The sequence below is a fragment of the Neophocaena asiaeorientalis genome, unplaced genomic scaffold, assembly GCF_003031525.2.
Source record: "Neophocaena asiaeorientalis asiaeorientalis breed wild unplaced genomic scaffold, Neophocaena_asiaeorientalis_V1.1 scaffold275, whole genome shotgun sequence".
NCBI classification, from domain to species: Eukaryota; Metazoa; Chordata; class Mammalia; order Artiodactyla; family Phocoenidae; genus Neophocaena; species Neophocaena asiaeorientalis.
In genome coordinates, this window is record NW_020173679.1 from 1,497,491 (window position 1) to 1,519,651 (window position 22,161).

The window sequence follows — 22,161 nt, forward strand, 5'->3', positions numbered from 1 at the left end:
AAAAAAAAAAAAAAAAGAAAAAAGAAAAAAAAGAATTGAGGGGGGATTACTCCTCTGGCTGAGGAAAAACACGGTTATCAGTGGCCCCGTTCAGATACCACTGGGGCCGTGGGGGGGTGCTGGAGGAAGTGCAGTGAGCAACAAACGAGTGTTCAGGGCCCCTTATTTAGGGTTTTTGTTTTTGTTTTTTTCGTTAGTGGTTGTAATGCGTGTATTTTCACATATTTGAGTAAACAATTTTAAGTGACTTAAACTTTAAAAAAAGTTACTGAGAGTGAGACAGTGAAGTTTGATATCCAATACTGACCCCTTTTATTGGCTACGTTCTTTAGTGGAGGTACGGAAAAGGGAAGTAGCCACCGGCCTGGAAGAGGGCTGTGCTTTATTCCTGGCTTCACCTCCATTTTTGCTTGGCTTCCCTTTTCTTCCAGACGAAGAAGAAGATGAAGAAGAAGTGTATAAGATGGCTGGTGTGATGGCCCAGTGTGAGGGCCTGGAATGCATGCTTAACAGACTGGCAGGGATCAAAGACTTCAAGCAGGGACGCCACCTTCTAACAGTGAGTTGGAGGCAGCGAAGTGGGAGAGGCCCCCATGGACAGAAGCTTGTGACCCCTGCCATTTAACCCTAGGGGGCAGCATGGTGCCGTGGACCAGTGCAAGCCAGTGAAGGACCTGACAGCTTCCTTGGCCCTCTCTACCCTTTAGACTTCCTCCCCCACTCCCCTCTTCCCTGCTGACTCCTCCCGAAAAACCAGCGTGATAGCAAGCCGTCTGCTATATTTCTTTAGTCACCTGTGGAACCAGTGTCTAATTGTCTTTCCCCAAAAAGCTGCACTATGTGTCAATTATTATTATTACTGCTTTTTAAAATGGATTTTGTAAGTAACTCTTTAATTTTTTGTAGGATTTTGTTTGGTTATTCATCCAACTATCTCATTAGGGAAGAGAAGAGGATTCTAAAGGCATCATACATATTACACTATTGTTTTCACCTCCGGGGAACATGAGAACATACATTATTGTACCCATGTTTTCAGTGAGCTACATGGTTCTGAGCTCCCACGGGCCATGAGCTTTAGGATCTTTCTGTTTACTGGTATTAGTTCAGAGTCTGAGTTAGTACTGGCATTTCCCCCAAGACAACAGAGCATCACCTATTCCACGAGGAATTAGTGTCCTTGCCATAGTTTTAGAGACGGCAGAGATATATATACCCAGCCCATGGGAGCTACTGCTGGAGAACACTGCTGTTGAGATGCAAGCCTGACAGGAGAGCCCAGCCACCGTATCGCGTCTCCTTAAGGAAACTTCGCTGTCCTCTGTATTTCAGGGGGAGTATCTGCTGATTGCACACGACCCCTCTTGGGCATTTCTTTCCTGCTTGTCCCCATGTCTTCACTCTCAGATGGTCTCATGGGTTTTGACTGGCTTTTCTTGTCAGGTGCTGCTGAAATTATTCAGTTACTGCGTGAAGGTGAAAGTCAACCGGCAACAGTTGGTCAAGCTGGAAATGAACACTTTGAATGTCATGCTGGGGACTCTCAACCTGGTAAAGAGTGTGGGCTGCAAAAGACAAAGAATGAGCCTCGGTGGGGGAAGTCCTGGGTGGGGGAAAGACATCTCACTTCTGGGCTCAAGTGAAATGGATTTGTGGCCTTTTCAAGCCTTTTCTGTCTAACTGATGGGCACAGAGGCTTGAATTATTCAGGCTGTTCCTTGTCCTCCTGCTGGCTCACCCTGTGCTGCTGCCATGACACCCCGGAGCGTCCTTGTTTCTTTCCTGAATTCAGATGAGAAGCAAGAGGAAGTTAGTCCCTACACCAGTCCAGACTGCACCCCAGTGGGAAAGTAGTGCCACTCACCTCAGGGCAACCAGAAAGAAACCGAAACGTCATTTTCACTGTCCTCAGAAACCCACACACTGCATGTCTCTCCATGCATGTACACGCACACACACACGCACAGAATTTCCGGAATGTAAGGCCACAAAGAACATCCTTGAGGAGCAGATCCCATGAGCAGTGAGTGGTTATGGTCTATCCCTAGAGTGACTGGGCCTCCTTCTCCTGCAGGCCCTGGTAGCTGAGCAAGAAAGCAAGGACAGTGGTGGTGCAGCTGTGGCCGAGCAGGTGCTTAGCATTATGGAGATCATTCTGGATGAGTCCAATGCTGAGCCCCTGAGTGAGGACAAGGTGAGCGGAGCCCGGTTTGTCCACCCGCAGACATCGTCTCATTGCCAGCCATTGGCTGGTTTGTGTCTAGCTGTGTCAACCAAGAATGATTGAACCTGCCCAGCTCATGGTGACATCATTACGTTAAAGCCTGAAATCTGGATTCAGAGGAAACAAAGCTGACTATTCCAGTTGATAGACAAGGGCCTTAGTCCAACCCCTCGATTCACAGTTGAGGAAGCTCCAAGCCCAGAGAGATGAAGTGAGCCGTTCAGTACCATATAGTCGGTTACTGTACAGTTGAAGGCCTAGAACTCAGGTCTGCAGCTCCCAGTTCAGTTTCTCTCCACTTAGCACACCCACGCATTCCTCTGTTCTTGTTGGTGCTGATGGTTTGGCCAGAGATACGACCAAATGAATACCAGGCAGCCTGCGTTCTCTCGGGGGAGGGGAAGATTGTGCTGGTTTATTTTGACCACCTGAGACTATTAACAGAGCCACTGCAGAAAGTTAGAAACTAATTTATGAGGTAGAACTCACACTGCTGATTATTCCCCAGGAAGTGCTGAGACACTGTTTTTCTAGGGCCACTTCTGATGGCTCTGATGGAAATGGATGACCATTAAGGGCCACAAAGTCCCAGCCTTATTAGTGGGCCTCCCGTCCTCTCTCTTACTGCAGGGCAACCTCCTCCTGACGGGTGACAAAGATCAACTCGTGATGCTCTTGGACCAGATCAACAGCACCTTTGTTCGCTCCAACCCCAGCGTGCTCCAGGGCCTGCTTCGCATCATCCCATACCTGTCCTTCGGGGAGGTGGAGAAAATGCAGATCTTGGTGGAGCGGTTCAAACCATACTGCAGCTTTGATAAGTATGTTGCGTAGACTTCAGACGGCTAAACGAGAGTCCCTGTGAAGACCCTGGACTAGTTCTGGGAGACTAAGGAAGAATCACCTGAGTTTCCATTAGATTTTTGTGTGCTAGTCTGGCCTTTAAGGGGCTCGGTCTAACCGGGGAGGCAAAAAGTAAAATACATTGTGTTAAAGTAGCACCTGGTGAGGCAGAGAAGGAGAAGTGGTTGGTGACATGGGAAGGAGATATGACAAGCTGGAGGGAGTCACGTGTGCAAAAGCGTGAAAATGCAAGACGGGGTTGGGAGGTAGGGGGGCGTGGCAGGAGCCAGATGAGAAGGGTGTGCTCAGGAGTTTAGTCTTGATCCTATAGGCCATTGGAGATTGTCAGCCAAGAAAAGGACGTGATCAGCTTTTGTTCCTCCTTTCACACTCTCGGGGTCTTTGCTCTTTCCTCCTAGGTATGACGAAGATCACAGTGGCGATGATAAAGTCTTCCTGGACTGCTTCTGTAAAATCGCAGCTGGCATCAAGAACAACAGCAATGGGCATCAGCTAAAGGATCTGATTCTCCAGAAGGGAATCACCCAGAATGCACTTGACTATATGAAAAAGCACATTCCCAGTGCCAAGAAGTAAGCAGCACCTCTGTCAGAGGGGCTGCTTTCCTTCCCCTCTTTCTGGTTCCTTTTCTCCTTCATCGTCTTGGCATCCCTCTGCCTTCCTTGGGGTCTCCCTCCCCTTCTGGAAGCTATCAAGGCGACTGCAGCCCTTGGGGCTGTGGGAAAGGATGGCAGTTTGTTGGTTTCTGTTTCGAGGAAACAGAAACTTCTATCTGGTTTCTCAGCTGAGTTGGGTGGTCCTTTGTGATTCTTTATGGTACGCTTGTAGGGTCACATCTAAACAAGCCAGAATCAACAGCCGGTTTCTAGGTGGCCTTTGCTTCTCTGGCCTGCTCATAAGCCTCTCTCTGCTTTGCAGTTTGGATGCTGACATCTGGAAAAAGTTTTTGTCTCGCCCAGCCCTGCCGTTTATCTTGAGACTTCTTCGGGGGCTGGCCATCCAGCACCCTGCCACCCAGGTGAGTAACTAGCATGCAACGCGGGCCTTATTCTGGAGCAGCACACGTCATGGGAGGGAACCACACCCTCTCTCCTCATCTGCCACGACTGAGTGAAGGTAACCACCTTGATTAGTCTTGAGATGGGAGTTGCCCTAATATATGAGACTCCCAGACTAGAAGGACTCTCAGAAGTCATCTGGTTCATCTCTCTGTGTGCAGACAGGATTAAGTTACATTTGTGATTTCCTCATTCAACTCATTCTTATGTGGGGCTTCTTTATCTCACGGCTTAGCTGAGCAGCAGTTGTGAGGGTGTGGCTGGCCAGAGGGTAAAAAGAGTTTTGATTTCTGGCTGTAGTCCCTGGGACATTTGTAATGCCATCACTACCATTTTCTGCTCTGCCCCAGGCAGCCAAAAACTTGGTTCTCAGGGAGGCCCAACCCGGTCTGCCGGGTTGCTCCTTCCTGATAGTCACTGGGCTGAGCTATCTGTTACTCTCACAAACGCTAATTGGCCCAGACAGGTGACCAGTCTGGATTTGTTTTTTTTTTTTTTGCGGTATGCGGGCCTCTCACTGCTGTGGCCTCTCCCGTTGCGGAGCACAGGCTCCGGACACGCAGGCTCAGCGGCCATGGCTCACGGGCTCAGCCGCTCTGCGGCATGCGGGATCTTCCCGGACCGGGGCACGAACTTGTGTCCCCTGCATCGGCAGGCGGACTCTCAACCACTGCGCCACCAGGGAAGCCCTGTTTTTTTTTTTAATTAAACTTTTTATTTTGAGATTATTGTAGATTTACACGTAGTTGTTAAGAAATAATACAGAGACGTCGTGCGTACCCATTACTTAGTTTCTTTCAATGGGAACGCCTTGCAAAACTATAGGAAATTTATCACAGCCAGGACATTGACATCCATGCAGTCAAGATTCGGGACTGTTTCCTTACTGCAGGGATCCCTCTTCTTGTCCTATTTATTTATTTATTTATTTAGGCTGTGTTGGGTCTTTGTTGCTGTGCAAAGGCTTTCTCTAGTTGCGGTGAGCGGGGGCTACTCTTCGTTGCGGTGCGTGGGCTTCTCATTGCAGTGGCTTCTCTTGTTGCGGACCACAGGCTCTAGGCGTACAGGCTTCAGTAGTTGTGGTGCGTGAGCTCAGTAGTTGTGGCTCGCAGCCTCTAGAGCGCAGGCTCAGTAGTTGTGGTGCACAGGCTTAGTTGCTCCGTGACATGTGGGATCTTCCCAGACCAGGGCTCGAACCCGTGTCCCCTGCGTTGGCAGGCGGATCCTTAACCACTACGCCACGAGGGAAGTCCCTATCCTTTTATAGCCGCATCCACCTGCCCTGGCAACCACTGATCTTCTCCATCTCTGTAATTTTGTCCTGTCAAGAATGTTGTATACTAAATGGAATCATAAAGCACGTAACCTTTGGGGATTGGCTTTGTTCACTCGGCATAATTTTTTGGCGGTTTGTCCTGGTTGTTGTATATATTAGTCGTTTGTTCCTTCTTACTGCTGAGTAGTGTCCATGGCGGGGCTGCACCGTGACCCGTTTAACCATCACCCATTAAAGGGTGTCTGGGTTGTTGCCATCTTGAAGCTGCTGTGAGTAAAGTGGCTGTGAATGTTCACGTGCAGGTTTTTGTGTGAATAAGTTTCCGTTTCTTTGGGGTAAATGCCCAAGACTGCAGCTACTGGCTTGTGTAGTAGTTGCATTATTTTGTTTACAAGAAGCTGCCAAACTGTTTTCTAGAGGCTGCAGCGCTTCCCATTCCCGTCGGCAGGGTGCGAGCGGTCCGCTCTGTCTGCATCCTCGCCAGCCTTTGGTGGTGCGTCAGCCGTGCTGATAGACGTAGAGTGATGGTTTCAGAGTGGTTTTAATTTGTTTTCTCTGATGGATAATGACACTCACTGCACATCTTTTCATGTCTTTCATCTGTCTGTCTGCTTCAGTGAAATGTATGTCCATATTTTTTGCCCATTTTCTCATAGTATTGTTTGTGTTTTCAGCGTTGAGTTTTGAGAGTCCTCAGGGCTGCATTTTTTGGTGGTTGTTTAGAGCTGTCTATCTTGAGTATAGTTCCACATTCGCATGTAGTGATCTGTTCTGATAACTCCAAAAATGTGGTTAATTGGCTACAGTAAAGGTTCTTCCATATGTCTCACTCAAATAACTGTAGTACTCAACTTTTGTTCAGTTCAGTGGAAATAGCCATAATTATTACATCTGACGGATAATTCTTCCTACATAAGAGTTTTCACTTATTTTTTTTCCCCTATCCTTGTAACATCTTTATTTTGAATGTGGGTAAGTCAAGGGACAGAATTGTCATTTGGCCAGTGGCAACACATTGACCTGAGAACTCAGGTCAGTGGATTCCAAGCTTATTCTTAGTTACTAAATTGAATTCTTTTTTAAAAACAAGGCTTCGTCTAGTTAGATACTTGGCATTCATACTTCTGACCATTCACTTCTCTTTTAGCACGGATTTGTGTAGTGCCTGTCATGTACCTGTGCTGCGCTAGGTTGAGGCGACGTTGGCAGATGAGACAGTCACAGCTCCCTCTGGGAGCTTACCGTCCGGTGGAAGATAGAGCCGAGGACATAGTGATAACAGAGCTGGGGGTAAATGCAGTGTGGAAGGGGTCAAAGGGAAGGGGATTTCTAAGAGAAGAATAGGGCGCCCGCAGAGGTTCAGAGGTGAGAGAGCTTAAAGCATTCCAGGAATTGAAAGCAGTTGCATTGGAGGTGAGACGTGGCAAGAGCCGGCACTGGAGATGTACGCGTGGGTCCACATCACACGCCCCACGGAGAAGAGTGTGGATTGTCTCCTGAGGGTAGTGAGCCTGGCCGTACCCTAGAGGATGAATCGGATGGAGGTGACGAGGGAGGTGGGAAGAACAGTTGGCAGGCTTTTATCGTGATCTAGGTGAGAGGCCATGGCGGCTGAACTCCAGTTAGTGAGGTGGACAGTGAATGGATTCGACAGAGATCTGGGAGGTGGAATAAATGGGATTTGGAGATTGATTGCACGTCAGCAGTGAAGAAGCTGGGTGAATCAAGAACTCCGTTCCGTATCTGGACTGAGTGACAGGAGTGGTGATGCCATTGAAAGAGATGGGGAACTAGGAGGTTTGGGAGTGAGTGAGGGGGAGGAGAGTCTGTGATGTTAGGTTATTAGTGTGTGCTCTGTCCTCCTAACTAGAGTGTAAGCCTCAGGAGGGTAGGAGCTTCACACGCATGTGTGTGCACACACGTGCACGCAGTACACAGCCCGAACGTTAAGTCTAGGGGACCGTGGAGTATTCAGTAGGCAGTTGAACTACGAGTTCAGCGTTGAGGAGCATGAGACGAGACGGCCTGTCACTTCGCTGAGGTATGAAGTGGACGCGTACCTGCTGGGAAACTAGATCTATGAGCTAGTGAGTGACCTGAGTTGAGTGCTGAGCTTTCACATTGCAAGTTGGCTTTGTTGTTTTCGGTTTATTGTCAACTGTGTGGTAACTGGCATCAGCTCACCAGTGATGGGGTGGTGCGGATTTCGCAGTGAGCTCCCCCGGAGAGCTTTTGCGGATTTCCCCTGCCTTCAGCGTCGTGACGTTCTCCCACCCCTGTGGATAGTGTGGTGCTGTCGTGTAGCAGCTGCCAGCATCTTTAAGCACAGGAGGTTTTTGTTTACATCTGTTTCTTTCTAAGTTGTTTCTTATCCCCACTCCCACGTGTAGTTGTACGTCTGGAATCCCTAGGTCGAGAAAACTGCTGTGCTCCCGGGTTTGGTGGACACGGATGAAGAGCTCAGCAGAGCCCCCGTGAACATCAAGGGCCTTCTTTGCTTGGTGTGGTTGCTGAGTTCACCACTGAGGCCTCATCAGGGGCTGCTTCTCCAGGGACTCTTATCTGAGCCCCTCTCACTTTCACCGTGCTGAGCACTTTACGTATGGCATCTGATTTAATCATCGTGGCGGCCCTGGCCTGCCCCCATTTTATAGACAGGGTTATGGAGACTGAAGAGCGTGGTGACTAGTCAGAGGTTGGTGGCAGAGCCTAACCTCCTCCATTTGTCCGAATCTCTTGAAGTGTAAAATCAGAGGATCTGATTGAAACCAAGCAGATGACGTGAGATTGCGCACGCTTGTTGAACCTTTAAGCTCCTGAGAAGAACACTTGTTTACATAACTGGAGGCCTTCATCTCTTTGGTCCCTTCTTGACAGGTTCTGATCGGAACCGACTCCATTACAAACCTGCATAAACTGGAGCAGGTGTCCAGCGATGAGGGCATTGGGACCCTGGCAGAGAACCTGCTGGAGGCACTGCGGGAACACCCTGATGTAAACAAGAAGATAGACGCGGCCCGCAGGGAAACCCGGGCCGAGAAGAAGCGCATGGCCATGGCCATGAGGCAGAAGGCTCTGGGCACGCTGGGCATGACGGTACAGCCACGCCCGGGTCCCCGCATTCTTGCCTACCCTGTGGCACAGTCATTTGTGCTCTGGGGTTTCAGAGCTGGGGTTGGGGATGGTGAAGGTGAAGGCTGTGGGCAGGGGGTCGGTGTACTGGGCACGGCACTAGATGCTTCACCTTCTTTCATCTTCCCAACAGCCCTTAGATGTGTGACTATCATTGTTCTATATGGATGAGGCTCAGAGGTTAAATGACTTAACAAGTTCGCAGAAGCATTAAAAATGGTGATAATCATTGTTGATCAAGGATTTATTATATGCCAGGCACTGTGCTTACGCAGCCTCCTTGTAAGATTGTATTTAAGCCCTCATGTGCTTCTGAGAGGTTGATTTTATACCCATTTTAAAGATGAACTAATTGAAGCTAAGAGGTGAAGTAAATCGGCAAGGCACATAACTAACAAGTGGCTGACAGGCGTTTGAACCTGGGTCTGTTCGACAAGAAGGGCTCTGTGCTCTTCTATCCTACCTTGGAGGAGGCAGAGGTCCTGTGAGAGCCTTCTCCAGACCAGCGAACTTGAGTGTCAGCAGTTTTAAAACTCCCATGGGAACAGTAAATGACTCATGCTGCAACAGCCCTTGTCAGCCAAGAGTTGGTCTTGCTGGCACGAGGAAAGGGGGCTTCTTTGTTGGCAAGTGGCAACTTGCCAGGGTTCTAGCTGGATGGTTTCCTCTGCTTCAGTGGTTCCTGTAGGAAGAGAATAGCAGGAGAATCTGGGTCTTTACCCTCATTAGAAGCCAACTAAAGAGATTTCCTTTCAGTGCAGCAGTCCTTTTCATGTATGTGGAAGGTCAGCCCTGTGCCTGCGTGTCCCCAAGCTGCAGTGGGAGGGTGCGTGGAAATTCCTGTCTGACGTGCCACCTGGGGTTCCCCTTACAGACCAATGAGAAGGGCCAGGTCGTGACCAAGACGGCGCTCCTGAAGCAGATGGAGGAGCTGATCGAGGAGCCGGGCCTCACATGCTGCATCTGCAGGGAGGGGTACAAGTTCCAGGTGCGGTCAGTCCCAAGCCCCGGTGGCCTCCCTCGCCTGAGGCCTTTTTGTTCTTAGGCCAGAGTCAGGGCTCGTATCTTGGGGCCAGCTGTCCTCTCTAAAGGTGGGAAGGCAGACTGATCTGCACGGTAGTCTTCATCGTCATCAGCAGCTACCCACTCACTGGGTCCCTTCCGTGTGCCAGGCCCTGTGCCCAGAGCCTTTATGTAAACTGGGTAATTTTATCTTTAAACCTGTAAAAAGCCCTAATTTATGGATGAGAAAACGAAGTTCGTGTAAGCAGAGCCAGAGTTCTAGCCCAGGCTTTTCTGACTTCAGACCTGGGGCTTTTAAAAACATATCATGCTGCTTCCATATTCAGATAACCTGGGCAGAAGGTCAGGACCTTGGCTTTCTGGGCTCCACCTAACTCGATTTAACACCCAAAGGAACACAACAGCAAGTGACCAGTTTGCTCCCCTAAAGGCCTAAAAGTCGTCCCTCTTCCTCTCCAGCTTGAATTTATTACTTAGCACCCAAGCCTGTCGAAGGGGCACTACCCTGGGCCACAAGCCCTGTAAGTCCTGCTGTGACACAGGCTCCTTGGAGCTTTCTGGTCAGTTTTGAAAAACAAGTGACTTAACAAGAAGGCACTTTATTCTTCATTTTCAGATAAAAGAAGCAAAAAGGAAGGGACCGTTCAGGCTCGCATTTCTGCCCTTCTGTCTCACAGCATCCACTTTATTTCAGTTGCTCCCCACGACCCTCATTTCACTGGGGCTCTGCCCAGCCAAGTGCTTAACCAGGAGACTGAGGGGCTCACCATCACCCCCTTTCCTGAATGCATCCCTTCCTAGGATCGTAGACCCTCGGGGCCCCTCTGCTCTGCTTCACCTCCTTTCACAGCCTGCCTTGGAGTTTCACCTCTCCTCCTTTTTATGTTATCTTTGCAGCCCACCAAGGTCCTGGGCATTTATACCTTCACCAAGCGGGTAGCCTTAGAGGAGATGGAGAACAAGCCCCGGAAACAGCAGGGCTACAGCACCGTGTCCCACTTCAACATCGTGCACTACGATTGCCACCTGGCTGCCGTCAGGTGGGCCTGGCTCTTGCGGGGTGGCTCCTTCACTAGGCCTCCCCTTGCATGTGCTTCAGTACTAGCCCTGTGTGACTTCAGGGGAGCGGGCAGCTCGCCAGAGGCCCTGGACTGGGAGGGGGTGGGACTGCCACCCCTGAGGCTTTAATTCTCTTCCTTAGGCTCTGCAAAGTATGGTGTCCTACCTTCAGCCATACAGGCCCAAGTGCCATTCCTGCCATATAATCTGGAAAAGATACTTGGCTTTTGGCCCAAGGCTGGTGAGAGCAGCCTTGCTTACTAGAGGCGGTGAAGCCGGCATTTACCATCGTGGTTACAAACGGCTGCTCCTCTCTGTAGCGTCAGGCACACGGGCCAGCACTTCCTTAGTGTCAGCAAACCCTCCTCCACCCCCACGCGCCCAGGTGCCTGGTTGCCAGATTAATTCCAGCAGTCACTTGTCCCTGCTCTCCTCCCAATCCAGGCTGGCTCGAGGCCGGGAAGAGTGGGAAAGTGCCGCCCTTCAGAACGCCAACACTAAGTGCAACGGTCTCCTTCCCGTCTGGGGGCCCCATGTTCCTGAGTCAGCTTTTGCCACCTGTCTGGCAAGGTGAGTGCGGAGCATCTTGCATGGTCGAAAAGAGAGGATTCCCAGGAGATAGGGGAAGATCAGCTGTCAGCCCCGGCCCTGGGGAAGCCATCTCCTGTCACCCTCATCAGGAATCCATGTCTGTCTTTGCTTCCTGACAGGGGAGCCCGTCCGGAAGAGAGGGGACTCTGCTGGGAGAAGCCAGCACCCTCAGCGTCTGGGGCCCCAGGTGGAATCTCTGGTTATCTGCTACCTCTCCTCCTTTGCTGATCTTAGGACACAAAACACAGGACCCCTGACTTGGTCCTTGAGGCCAAAATTTCCCAGAGTTCACTTGTATTTCTCTGAGGTTTAAATAATGAAAATAGCTTGATGGCGTGGGGATTATCGGGCTCCTTTCAAAGCCTCCCTTGTCCTAAAATCCAGAGTAGAGTAGCGAAACCTTCTGTGAGGTCCTTATCTCTTGCAGATGCCTTGTGCAGTGGTGCCCCACCCCAAGTCCTATTGTAAAGCTCGGGGATGAAAAGATACTTACCATGAACCAGGCACTTGGCGGTAATAATGACGAAAGTCATGCTGGGCAGCATGTCGAACTGCTTCCCGGGTGTTGTTATTATACACCTTCTGCAGGTGAAGGGACTGAGGCACAGGTTTAATCAGGGGCAGAGTCCAGGTGGTTGGTGACGTACATTGACATAGGAAAACCTTTTATTTGGAGGTTGAGGAGATGATTCTTATGGGTAGATCACCTTGTCAGTCAGAATGAATAAGTTCTACATTTCTTCTCCCAAAATGCACTTCCAGATGTGGTCACAATATGTCCTATGACATTAGTCCATCAAGAAATGCACCCCCTGCTCCCCCTGCCCCGCCCCCAAACCGGCACGTTCTCCTCAAAGCTTGGAGAGCATCGCGTTCAGTCACAGCAGAAACAAAAGTGTGCTCTGCTCTTGTCTTCCCCCGAGCCCAGCCCTTGTCCTCGACTCCCCCTTTCATGCTCTATCCGTCTGTGTAACCTTCACAGCCATCAGGCCGAAGGGGGGCTCTGCCTTCCCAGCTGGGTCTTCACCAGGGAGCTTGCTTCCACTTCACCACCTGTTCTCTTCTCCCAGGCACAATACTTACCTCCAGGAGTGCACGGGCCAGCGGGAGCCCACGTACCAGCTCAACATCCACGACATCAAGCTGCTGTTCCTGCGCTTCGCCATGGAGCAGTCCTTCAGCGCGGACACTGGAGGGGGCGGCCGGGAGAGCAACATCCACCTGATCCCGTACATCATCCACACCGTGCTTTACGTCCTGAACACGTCAGTACCGCGCGTCTCGGGGCAGCACGGGCTGACCCCCGTGTTCCTCTGCCCGACAAGCTCTCCTGCCTTTTCTGTAGCCGTTCTAGTTAGTTCTAGAAAGACTGTCTGGCCCCAGGCAGCCTTTACCGAAGTAGGAATGTTCATCGGCGCCTCTTTGGAATCACCCAGAATAAAGAGTACGGTGGCTTCCTCTTCCAAAGCTGTCTCATCTACCAGCACGGGCAGCCAAGGGCTGCCTGCTTGGACTGACCTTCAGCCCAGAGGGGAGCAGGAAGCGGGAGAGGCCAGATCATCGAAGCTTCTACTTCAGTGTAGCTGCTACTTGCAAGAGTGTTCCCTTGGATGGCGGGGGGGCATGGGTCAGGGCCGCACACAGTCACTGTCAAAGGCACACAGGCTGTTCCCAGGTGAGCGTTTCACAGCTGGAGGATGTGGCAGGACCAAGGGCCTGGACTTGCTATCCCTGTCTCTTCTTCAGTGAGTGAGGCTTCTGGCAGCTGTGAGCGGGGAGGTGTTGTTGAAGATTATTTGGGAAAGTCAGCTGAGAAGGAAGGTAGCCCAGAAAAAAAAACAGGCCTGTGCTTCAGGCCTGAGCAGTGCTGATTGCTGGTGTCCGTGGGGCCTTTGACAGAGCCGTTGCCTCTTTTTGGCAGCATTGGGGTGGAGGGGGCCGCCCCAGTCTCCGGGGAGCAAAGCAGACCCAGAGAGGCCGCATGATTTGTCCAGCAGAACAGAGCTGGTGGCTTCCGATGTCACTGTGTCTCTGAAATGCCAGACACTCGTAACTCATGCTTAGTTTCCTTAGTTGGGGAGGGAGCAGGCTGTGTCCTGATGGTCTCGGTCAGTTAGAGGCTGAGCCGGAAGCTGCACGAAGAGGCACTGTTTCCCAGCCACAGCCTGCTTCCCTCGCCGGTTCACGCTGGTGTGAGCTTGGTCACGCTGGGCGTGGGGGGGGGCGGGGCTGGTTGAGCAGGGATTGCTGCCTTTGCTGGGACGTTTGTATGTGAAGGCGAGTATGTCACACACAGCGCGAGCCAGGGCAGAGTGGAGCGGGTCGTGCGATGGCACAAAGTTTCTGATTTCCAGTTCTGGACACTCCAGTCTAGTGTAGCCGCCTGTTCCATCTGTGTTCATCCATGGAGCAGAAGGGTGCCTGGTGTCCCCGTACCATCCTCCCTGCTTTCCCACAGTCCAGTGCCTGGCAGTGCCATGTGCAGACCTGGTAACTTTGATTCAGCTGCTACTAGTGTTGTGTTTTTATTTACAGGGAACTAGGATGGGGCATCAAGCACTCTTGGCCTGAGAGCACCATCCAGCTCGTAAGGAGAGAGTGTAGCCAGAAATATGTGATAAGGAAGTGGTCTCTCAGTGCCCGTCTGGTGACCTGTCGAAGCTTCACTGCAGGTGGAGGGTCCACGCTGGGAAAGCTCTGGAGCCAGATTGCCTGGGTCAGAGCCCGGTTCCTTCACTCCCCACTGTGTGGCTTTGGGCAGAATATTTACTCTCTCTGTGCTGTAGTTTCCCCTTCTGTAACGTTGGGAGAGTACCCGTCTCATCGGGTTATCGTGAGGATTAAATGAGATAATCCATGGAAAGCTCTTAGAACGGGCTTGGCGTTAAAGTTGATGATTACCATTGTTGCTGCAGTTCAGGCAAAAACGAGAACGAGAAGCAGTGCTCGCCGGGAGGAATCTGTTCTAATGGAGGAGAGAGGACACGGACACATAAAAGAACACACCACGATAGCCTAGGAAGGGCACCGGCTGCAAATGCCGTGTGAACAGTTAGCTGTACTGAGACTCGTCGAGTCGGGGAGTGTGGGCTGTGGGCTCAGAGACTCTGGGTTTGCTGACTGGTTTGGTGACTTTGGTTGTGTCACTTCACTCCCCGGGCCTTCAGATACCCTGGTAAAGAGGTGCCGGCTGTCACCTTCCAGAGTTGTCAGGACACATGGATGGCGGAGTGTTTGTGAATGTGCCGGACACGCGCAGTTGGAATTGTGCGGAGCTGGGCTGGGGGGTGGGGGACGAGGAAGATGCCCCCGAGAAGGACTGGGTCGGGGCTGGGGGTGCCCCGCTTGGAGAGAGGAGGCGGGAGGGGCGGTGGAGGACGGGTTGGGGGGTTCCGTGAGCCGAGCGCTCAGGAAATGTAAAAGAAGACGGGAGATTGAGCAAGCCTCCTCCCCCTTGCTGCTCGTGCCCTGCTTCTGCCCTGGTTTCATGGTGCTCCTTTTGTTCCAGAACCCGAGCAACTTCCCGAGAGGAGAAGAACCTCCAGGGCTTTCTGGAGCAGCCCAAGGAGAAGTGGGTGGAGAGTGCCTTTGAAGTGGACGGGCCCCACTACTTCACTGTCCTAGCCCTCCACGTCCTGCCCCCCGAGAAGTGGCGAGCCATACGCGTGGAAATCCTGCGGCGGCTGCTGGTGACCTCTCAGGCCCGGGCAGTGGCTCCAGGGGGAGCCACCAGGTCAGTGCTCGCTTCGGGAAGCGCCTGCTTCAGGGAGCCGTCTCCTGGGCCGCCTGTCGCCCGGACTCTGTAACCGCTGTGGGTAAAAGCTGCCCGCGGCGTGCAGGTGCTGAGTGGAGGCGCCTCGCTTGACTCGGTAATGGATCCTGAGCCTTCCCGGCCGGTCACACCAAGAGTCGAGGCCTGACGCCGCCGGGTGCCTGCCCCTCTGGGTCAGGTGTTCAGGCACTAGAAGTGTGGGGCCAGGCTTACCCCTGGGAAGTGTCCTCAGAGAGGAAGCCAGCCAGGCACAGGGTGAGACTTCTCAGGAGAAGGGTTAGGGTCGGCAGGCAGTTGAGACAGGTAGCCAGGTGTTCCGAATCTTGCTGGTCTGCGCATAAACTAGCAAAGCTTCCTGGGGGCTGTGCTCGGGGATGTTCTTTTCTGGTATTAAAAGCTCCTCATCTCCCTCCTTGGTCACATTCCTATCCCGTCTGCCCCCGCGTTCCATGAGCCTTCTTTCTTTCTCTGCTGTTGGTGTGGACACCTCCCTAAGAAGGAAGGCATTTCGGGAAGGAAGTGGTCTTTGTTTTCATGACCCCGTGCTGTGATTTGGGTCAGCTGGGAGGTGTCTTGAGGCAAACAACTGCAGACAACAACAGCGAGAAGCCTTTTGCGACGAGTGCACAGATTGCGCCACCCCGAGGGAACTCCTTGGCGCTACTCTTGGCCCGTCGTGGCCCCGAGCAGTCTGCCTTCCCTGGGCTACAGGGTAGGCTATGAGTTGTCAGCTTGCTTCTGCCCTTGAGGGAAACCTGCTTCACTTTGGGAAGGTCTGTCCTCCTGTGTCTGCTTTCACTAGGATCTGAGGGGACATTTCCAACAAGGGTGCAGGGGAGGAACTTTTAGGCCCCTGATAATGACAGACCAAGTGGAAGCAGCCTTGGCCTGAATTTGCACACCTGGTGTCTCCACCTCCATCAGCTCTGATTTATCAAGTCGCTAGTGGTAGGCACCTCGTGGCCCGGGGAGACCAGGTTGGAGCTCTGCTGTTGGGTCCAGCCAGTGCCAGCCTCTGCGTAGAGCAGGAGGGGGCCGGTCTTGTTAGATTCCTACCTAGCCCCTGCCCCTATTCCAAACATAGCACTTTCCAGTGTTAACCAAGAGTCTAAAGCATTAATAGTTAACTAGCTGCTGGGAATCAAAAGTTAGATCTGGAAGATGCTAAGTTGTTGATAAGCCAGGCTCGGCCTGTATCCATAGCACGCAAAGTAGCTATTCACTGGGCACAGGCTCTCGGTGACAGGTGTGAAGTCTGAACCCACAGGAGCTGTGTTGCTTTCAATTAGGAGACTGGAATTCATTACTATCCCAGGCAGTTAAGGAAAAGCTGATTTGGTCACAGCTTAATTAGGAAATCCAGTGTGAGCTGCACTCATGAGTTGCCTTTTCCTCTGTAGCAGTTTAGTCACCTTTACTAATTAACCTGAAATAATTAAGTTGGGCAGGGCCACTCCAGATTCGTGCCACCAATGCGAAAGAGCTGCAAGAAGGAGCAGCCCTGGCGGGGTGTCAGGGTGTGAGCAGGGTGCCCTGGAAGCAGGGTGGCAGAGTGCTGGCCATCAGCACGGTGTGGGACACCCTCCAAGGAGGGACATTTAGAGGGTGACCTCCTGGTGGTTGGGGCAGTGCCACTGGCAGCAGGCTTTGTCCTCAGCCCATTATGGGGTGGGGGCAGCAGCAGGTACACAGAGATCTAGGAGTCCGCACAAGAGGAGTTGCTCCCTTCTGTGGGCTTTACCTTCAGGAAAAGATTCTTCTGCCAGGAACTTGCAAGCATTTAAGCCTGGGACTTCACTAGGCTTCCGTCAGAGCCTTTTCTGTTTCCTTGTCTGCCAGTGCACAGAGTTGCAGAGAAAGAAGCCCCATCGTCGTCCACAGGCCCACCTCGCAGTAGTTTTCCCTTTCGGCTGCAGTGTGCTCATGCGTGGCGGTCGGGGAGGAGGCGGGCGCTTTGGAGACGTTGGGGGGAGGGAGGGTACAGGTGGCATACCTTAGCGAACAGAATTGTCTCACTTTATTAGTTTACTTTACTTTGGTTAATAACTTAAACATTGACTGAGTGTAGGTGTGGTTGGCCTGTCTCATGCCAGGTAGTCCCTCCACTTGAGGCCCATACAGTGTAGTTTTAGCTTCTAAATGAATAACATCTGTGCTTGTCTGATGTTTATGATTCTAGTGTATATAAACACATGGTGCGTGCATGCACACACATTTTAATACTAAGTTCTGGTCCCTTTGGTATGGGCTCTGTTCCAGGGTGTAGAAGCTCCATGACAAGGGTTTATCTAGCCTTTACTTATTACAGATATGAAGGCAGTTTGCAGACAAAACCTCTCCTAGATCTTGGGCTGTAGAAACCAAGTCCTAGCACCGGCATTTCACTCACCGTGCAGAGTGGGTGCTGGTCGTTCTGTACTTCATGGTGGCTCTACCTGCAGTAATCATTCCTCAGACCAGGAGCGTCTGCTGGGAAGGCGGTGGACGCTGTTGTCAGTGACGGCCCTCCGTGTTCCAAGGGCTTGGCTGCTCTCTAATCCCAGACCGCGTCGCTGGATTAAGTAGCAGCGATGCTGGTTAGAAACGAAGGGGTGTGGTGAGCTCTGGGATTAGCCCGGGATTTCGGAGGTGTTGGGCCGGCTGTGGCTCACATCCGAGACATCACTGTTGTCCGACGCCAGGTGCCCGGCTTGCTGGTTTTAACGTGGCACGCGGTTGGCAGATTACTGTGTGAGACTGCTTTAGGTCTGCTGGCTGCTGGTAAAAACTCTCCAAGTGGGAATGTGAAGACTGAAGTAGAACCTTGTTTCCTCCTGCATTAATTAGGTCCCGTCAAGTCCGAGAGCGCGTGTGGGGGCTCAACACAGGGAAACACGGGACTCTGTGGCGACTCTTTAAGGCAGTAGCCTTTTGGCTGCCGTGTTGCAACTTACGTCTCCCTCTTTCCCATTTTCCCTGGCTTAGCAGAGTCGCTACTAAAGATGACTCTGTCATGCAGCGTCTTGTGGTGAATAAATCTCTGGGTCCCAGGGCTTCAGAAGCTCTGACCCGTGGCTGCGTTCCTCTGAGAAGATGGCAAGGGGCTGGAGCTGAGTGATGCTCAGACTCTTCCCCTGCTCCCAGAATGCTTGGCTCTGTCCTTGGGAGTATCCTCCCGGGGTCTTCACGGACATGGGATTTGGTTTTATTTTCCAGGCTGACAGACAAGGCGGTGAAGGACTACTCTGCTTATCGCTCTTCCCTTCTCTTTTGGGCCCTCGTTGATCTCATTTATAACATGTTTAAGGTAAGGAGGCCGCTGGGAGCGTGGCTGGGTTTGGCAGGGGCGTAGACGTCTGTGCTTGTGGCTCTGACCCTGCCTCGGCAGCCGGCTCCTCCACCAGCCTCCCCCGAGAAACAGGCCGACCCGCCGTGGGGAGGGGTTTACCCTCTAGCTCCGACCCCTGTGTGTGTAGACTGCATTTGTAGCCATGACTGCTCCTGTGACCCGGTCTCAGGCTGCTGCAGACCCTCTTCTACAGGCCGCTCTCCCCCCGCTCCACCCCGAGTCACTCTCTGTTTGCTCTCGTCCCCTCTGTTTGGATCAGCTCCGTTGCCCTGTGTGAGTGTAACTTTTTCCAGCCCAGTTTATAATAGGGACGCTCCTCTCAGCCTTGAGAGAATCAGAGGGTTTGGGGTGGTTCCTTTCATCATCTAAATGAAACAGCTGACTTAAAGCGTGTTGATGAGTCCCTCTTCTTGGGGAAATGCTTGATGGTGGAGGGGATGGGGAGGAAAGAACGCATCGCCTCTCAAAGCTTGTAGGTTCATGTGACGTGCGCTTAGGAGAGGGGCTGTGAGAGGAATGAAGTGAAATTTTGTTGTTCCTGGAAGCAGAACACATCCTCCAGGGAAAAGTTGGATGTGTATGGGAGGGTTCTCTTCTTCCCTGCCTGACCTGAGCGACCCGCCCGGCCTGTGTGTCCTGTTGCTTCTCGTAGAAGGTGCCGACCAGCAACACGGAGGGTGGCTGGTCCTGCTCTCTGGCAGAATACATCCGCCACAACGACATGCCCATCCACGAAGCTGCCGACAAGGCCCTGAAGGCCTTCCAGGAGGAGTTCATGCCAGTGGAGACCTTCTCAGAGTTCCTCGACGCCGCTGGTCAGTGTCAAGGTTTTTCATCTTTCACAGATCTTAGGGGGGCTGGCCATCCGCTTTCATCTTCACACACAGGAAAAAACAGGCGAGAACCAGCCTGTGGGCCACCACCGAGGGGTCTGGGAGAGATGTGTACATACCAGGTCCCTGGTAACGAGATGCGGCCGTGACGTGTGGCTCACTTCACCCCAGGTGCTGTGTTCTCATGCATGCACTTTCCCAGTCTGCAGGGCAGCCCTGTGTGAGGCGGAGCTGTGGTTATCCCCATTTTACAGATGGGGTAACTGAGGCTTTGAAGATTAAACAAGTTCCCAGTGGGGCATAGCTGGAAAATCACTGGAGCCCCTTTTGGTTTCCTGGCTTCTTATGACAGTTCAGAGAACTAACATGGAGCTTACCTGTCTTCCTCCTGCCTTTCGGGGACTGAGACATCTTATGTCACAGCTGCCCCCGGGGAGGTGTGGAAGATTTCAACTCTGATTCTTAAGATAAATAGTAAATATCAAAAGAGAGCAAAGAACATCTCTGCTAGTAGGTGCTTTGAAGTGCTGTCACATGAGACATCCTCAGACAGTTTCTCATCCCCCAGCTGGTAAAAATGAAGTCATTGTTCTCTGCTGTGTACAGGTTCGTTATACAACAAATTTGTCATCCTAATTGCAAACACATTAAAATTTGTTTGGATTTCATAACCAAGCATCAGGTGACAGCAGGGGGAGGTGGCTTGGGCCAGTGCTGGAAAATCAACCCCGAATTAAAAGTCCCGTGCCCTCTGAGGGTGTGGGCCCTGCAGTCCAGCTCCCCGTCACCACCGTCCTTTCCAAGGTAGGCTCCCAGAGCCAAAGCAGGGGGAGCCGCACCTGCCTAAGTCTTCTGTGAGCTTGTTTCCTTTTCCCTGACGGCAATTCTGTCAAGTGTGAAGAGCAAGAAAAAATCTCCCCAGATCCCCCTATCAAGAGAAGGTCGCCACTAGCATTTTCTAGTCTGTCCTCTGGGCACTGAACCCTCAAACGTTCGGAGTGATGCTCAGTGTGAATTCCTCTTTCTTCCCGGATGGAGCTTCCCCAAAGCTCCAGGCCTTTCTTCCAGTTTGGCCGTTTGTTGCAGTGGCCTCAGTGGAAGCCATACTGGACGGGCCTTTGCTGGTCTGGTGCCTCCCCTGTTACCTGTCGGTCAGAGGTTGCCACCGCCCACCCCAGTTCCTTTGTTAACTTCACTAGATGCTCCCATGGGTGTCTTTTCAGCCTAGACATTTTATCTTGGCTACACTCCTTGCTTTCTTCAAGAGGTGGCCCCAACTGAGAGCAGGTAGCCTGTGTGTCTGTGTCCTCAGGGCCCAGTGCCTTACCTGTCACCCAGGGGTCTGGTGGATGTCTACAAAGACTGTCAATATGAATGTCAAAGTTCGAGGAAGAGGAGGAAGAGGCAGGCAGGGGAAGGAAGGTATTCACCTCTGTTCAGGGCTTTGCATCAGCCCTGGAGCAGGGAAGAGCGGGGGCAGGTCAGGTGGGAGGCCTCTGCCGCCTTCCACTCGAGCGCAGGCGTTTACGGCATGGCTTTATTGCTTTGTTCAAACTGGTAGGAAATTTCAGAACATCCGACACACCCTACTCAAATGCAAGGACAAAAACACCTTCCAAACCAGCAAGAGCTGATGGGGGGCAGTCTTCCTGCATTAGCCCAGACTTCAGTTTGAGTGTTGCCCCGCCTCGGGGTTAACGACCCCCATTGGTCAAGTGAGAGCCCTGCTTGTGAGGGAGGGATGGGCCGCAGGGGACCTGATGCCGATTGAGCGAGCACCTTCTGTGCCCTGGGCACTTTCACATAACTGGCCTCATCTAATCCCCAGGGTGATGTGACAAGGACTTGTCACTGTCCCCATTTGGCAGTGGAGGAAGTGGAGCTCCTGAGCTCTGGCAGCTTGCTACAGGCCCTGGACTAGGGGTTGGGTTCTTTTACCCTACCCTGTTCCTCCCAGCCCTCGAGGGCAGTGGGGTTAGCCTTTGTTTGGCCCCAGGTCCCTCTGAGAATCTGCTGAAGGCTGTAGACACTCTCTCCAGAGGACCCCCCCACCCCCACCCTGCTCCACCGCGCACTGAGTTTCAGTGGACTTACAGGCCCCTGCGGGGTCCAGGGACCCGGGTGTAGCACCTCCGCCCTGGGGAGATCGTGAGCTGGCCGCTGCCACTTTAAACGCCTTTAATCCTGCCGCAGCGCCAGGTGTCGGAGCCCAGCTCCCCTCCCAGGACAAGAGTGTTTGCTCGGTGACTGTCTCTGCGGTCGTCGCCGGTCTCCCATGAGCAGCTGTGTCCGAGCTTGTGGGAGCACAGTGTGTTTCCCGCGTGGACGCAGGCTCCGTGACTCGGGGGCTGGGGGCTGCGAGGGCCGCTGCTAAGCAGCCTCTGCCTGTTCTCCAGGTCTCTTATCAGAAATCACGGATCCGGAGAGCTTCCTGAAGGACCTGTTGGACTCAGTCCCCTGAGCACCACACGAAACGGCGGTCGACAGAGATGGAAGCTAGCCTGCCTCTGTGTTCTCCCCTCCTGTGTGTGATTTCCGCCACGGGTTGCTGCATCGTTGCTCCATCATTGCTCCTCCCTCCTCCCTCCCTCACTTTTCTTGGAGTGGCTTGGGGATTTTAGGCTTCCTGTTTTATCTCGTGTGTGTGGTGCACTAGCTATGAAGTTGTCTGTAACCCAAGCCGTCGAAGGACCTGTACATACCTGGGAGCCACGAGCTGTCCTGGCCAACTGAATACTTGAGTGTGCGCATCTTGAGAAATAAACAAATGACTTAATACACATTGAAAAGGAAGGTGTTGCCTGTGCTTGAACCCCTCCTTAGTGACACTGGCCACATACTTCTCCTTGACTGCACAGCCCTTTCTGGCGTCAGCAGGGAGGCCTGCGTGTATCACATTCGCTGTCTCTTGGCGCCAGATGGAGCCTGCCTGTTCTCGGCCAGCAAGTTGGGGCACCGCATTTGACGGCTATGATCTTTCCTGAAACAAACGCCTTGGCTT

The 22,161-nt window shown here is 52.4% G+C and overlaps 1 protein-coding gene across 4 annotated transcripts in view; it reads left to right on the forward strand.

Annotated features, from left to right (window-relative positions):
* Nucleotides 1-21,949, forward strand: part of UBR4 (ubiquitin protein ligase E3 component n-recognin 4) — a 127,492-nt gene extending 105,543 nt beyond the window's left edge. For all 4 annotated transcript variants that reach the window (XM_024749779.1, XM_024749780.1, XM_024749781.1 and 1 more), the window contains 15 exons: nt 432-559; nt 1,444-1,551; nt 2,075-2,194; nt 2,855-3,045; nt 3,487-3,660; nt 4,007-4,106; nt 8,300-8,518; nt 9,429-9,542; nt 10,475-10,617; nt 11,081-11,206; nt 12,298-12,492; nt 14,736-14,960; nt 18,195-18,285; nt 18,980-19,142; nt 21,557-21,949. In XM_024749779.1, the coding sequence (XP_024605547.1) occupies nt 432-559; nt 1,444-1,551; nt 2,075-2,194; nt 2,855-3,045; nt 3,487-3,660; nt 4,007-4,106; nt 8,300-8,518; nt 9,429-9,542; nt 10,475-10,617; nt 11,081-11,206; nt 12,298-12,492; nt 14,736-14,960; nt 18,195-18,285; nt 18,980-19,142; nt 21,557-21,621 (2,162 nt within the window). In that variant the 3' untranslated portion in view covers nt 21,622-21,949. The remainder of the gene's footprint in view (nt 1-431; nt 560-1,443; nt 1,552-2,074; nt 2,195-2,854; nt 3,046-3,486; nt 3,661-4,006; nt 4,107-8,299; nt 8,519-9,428; nt 9,543-10,474; nt 10,618-11,080; nt 11,207-12,297; nt 12,493-14,735; nt 14,961-18,194; nt 18,286-18,979; nt 19,143-21,556) is intronic.
* The last annotated feature ends 212 nt before the right edge of the window (nt 21,950-22,161 follow it).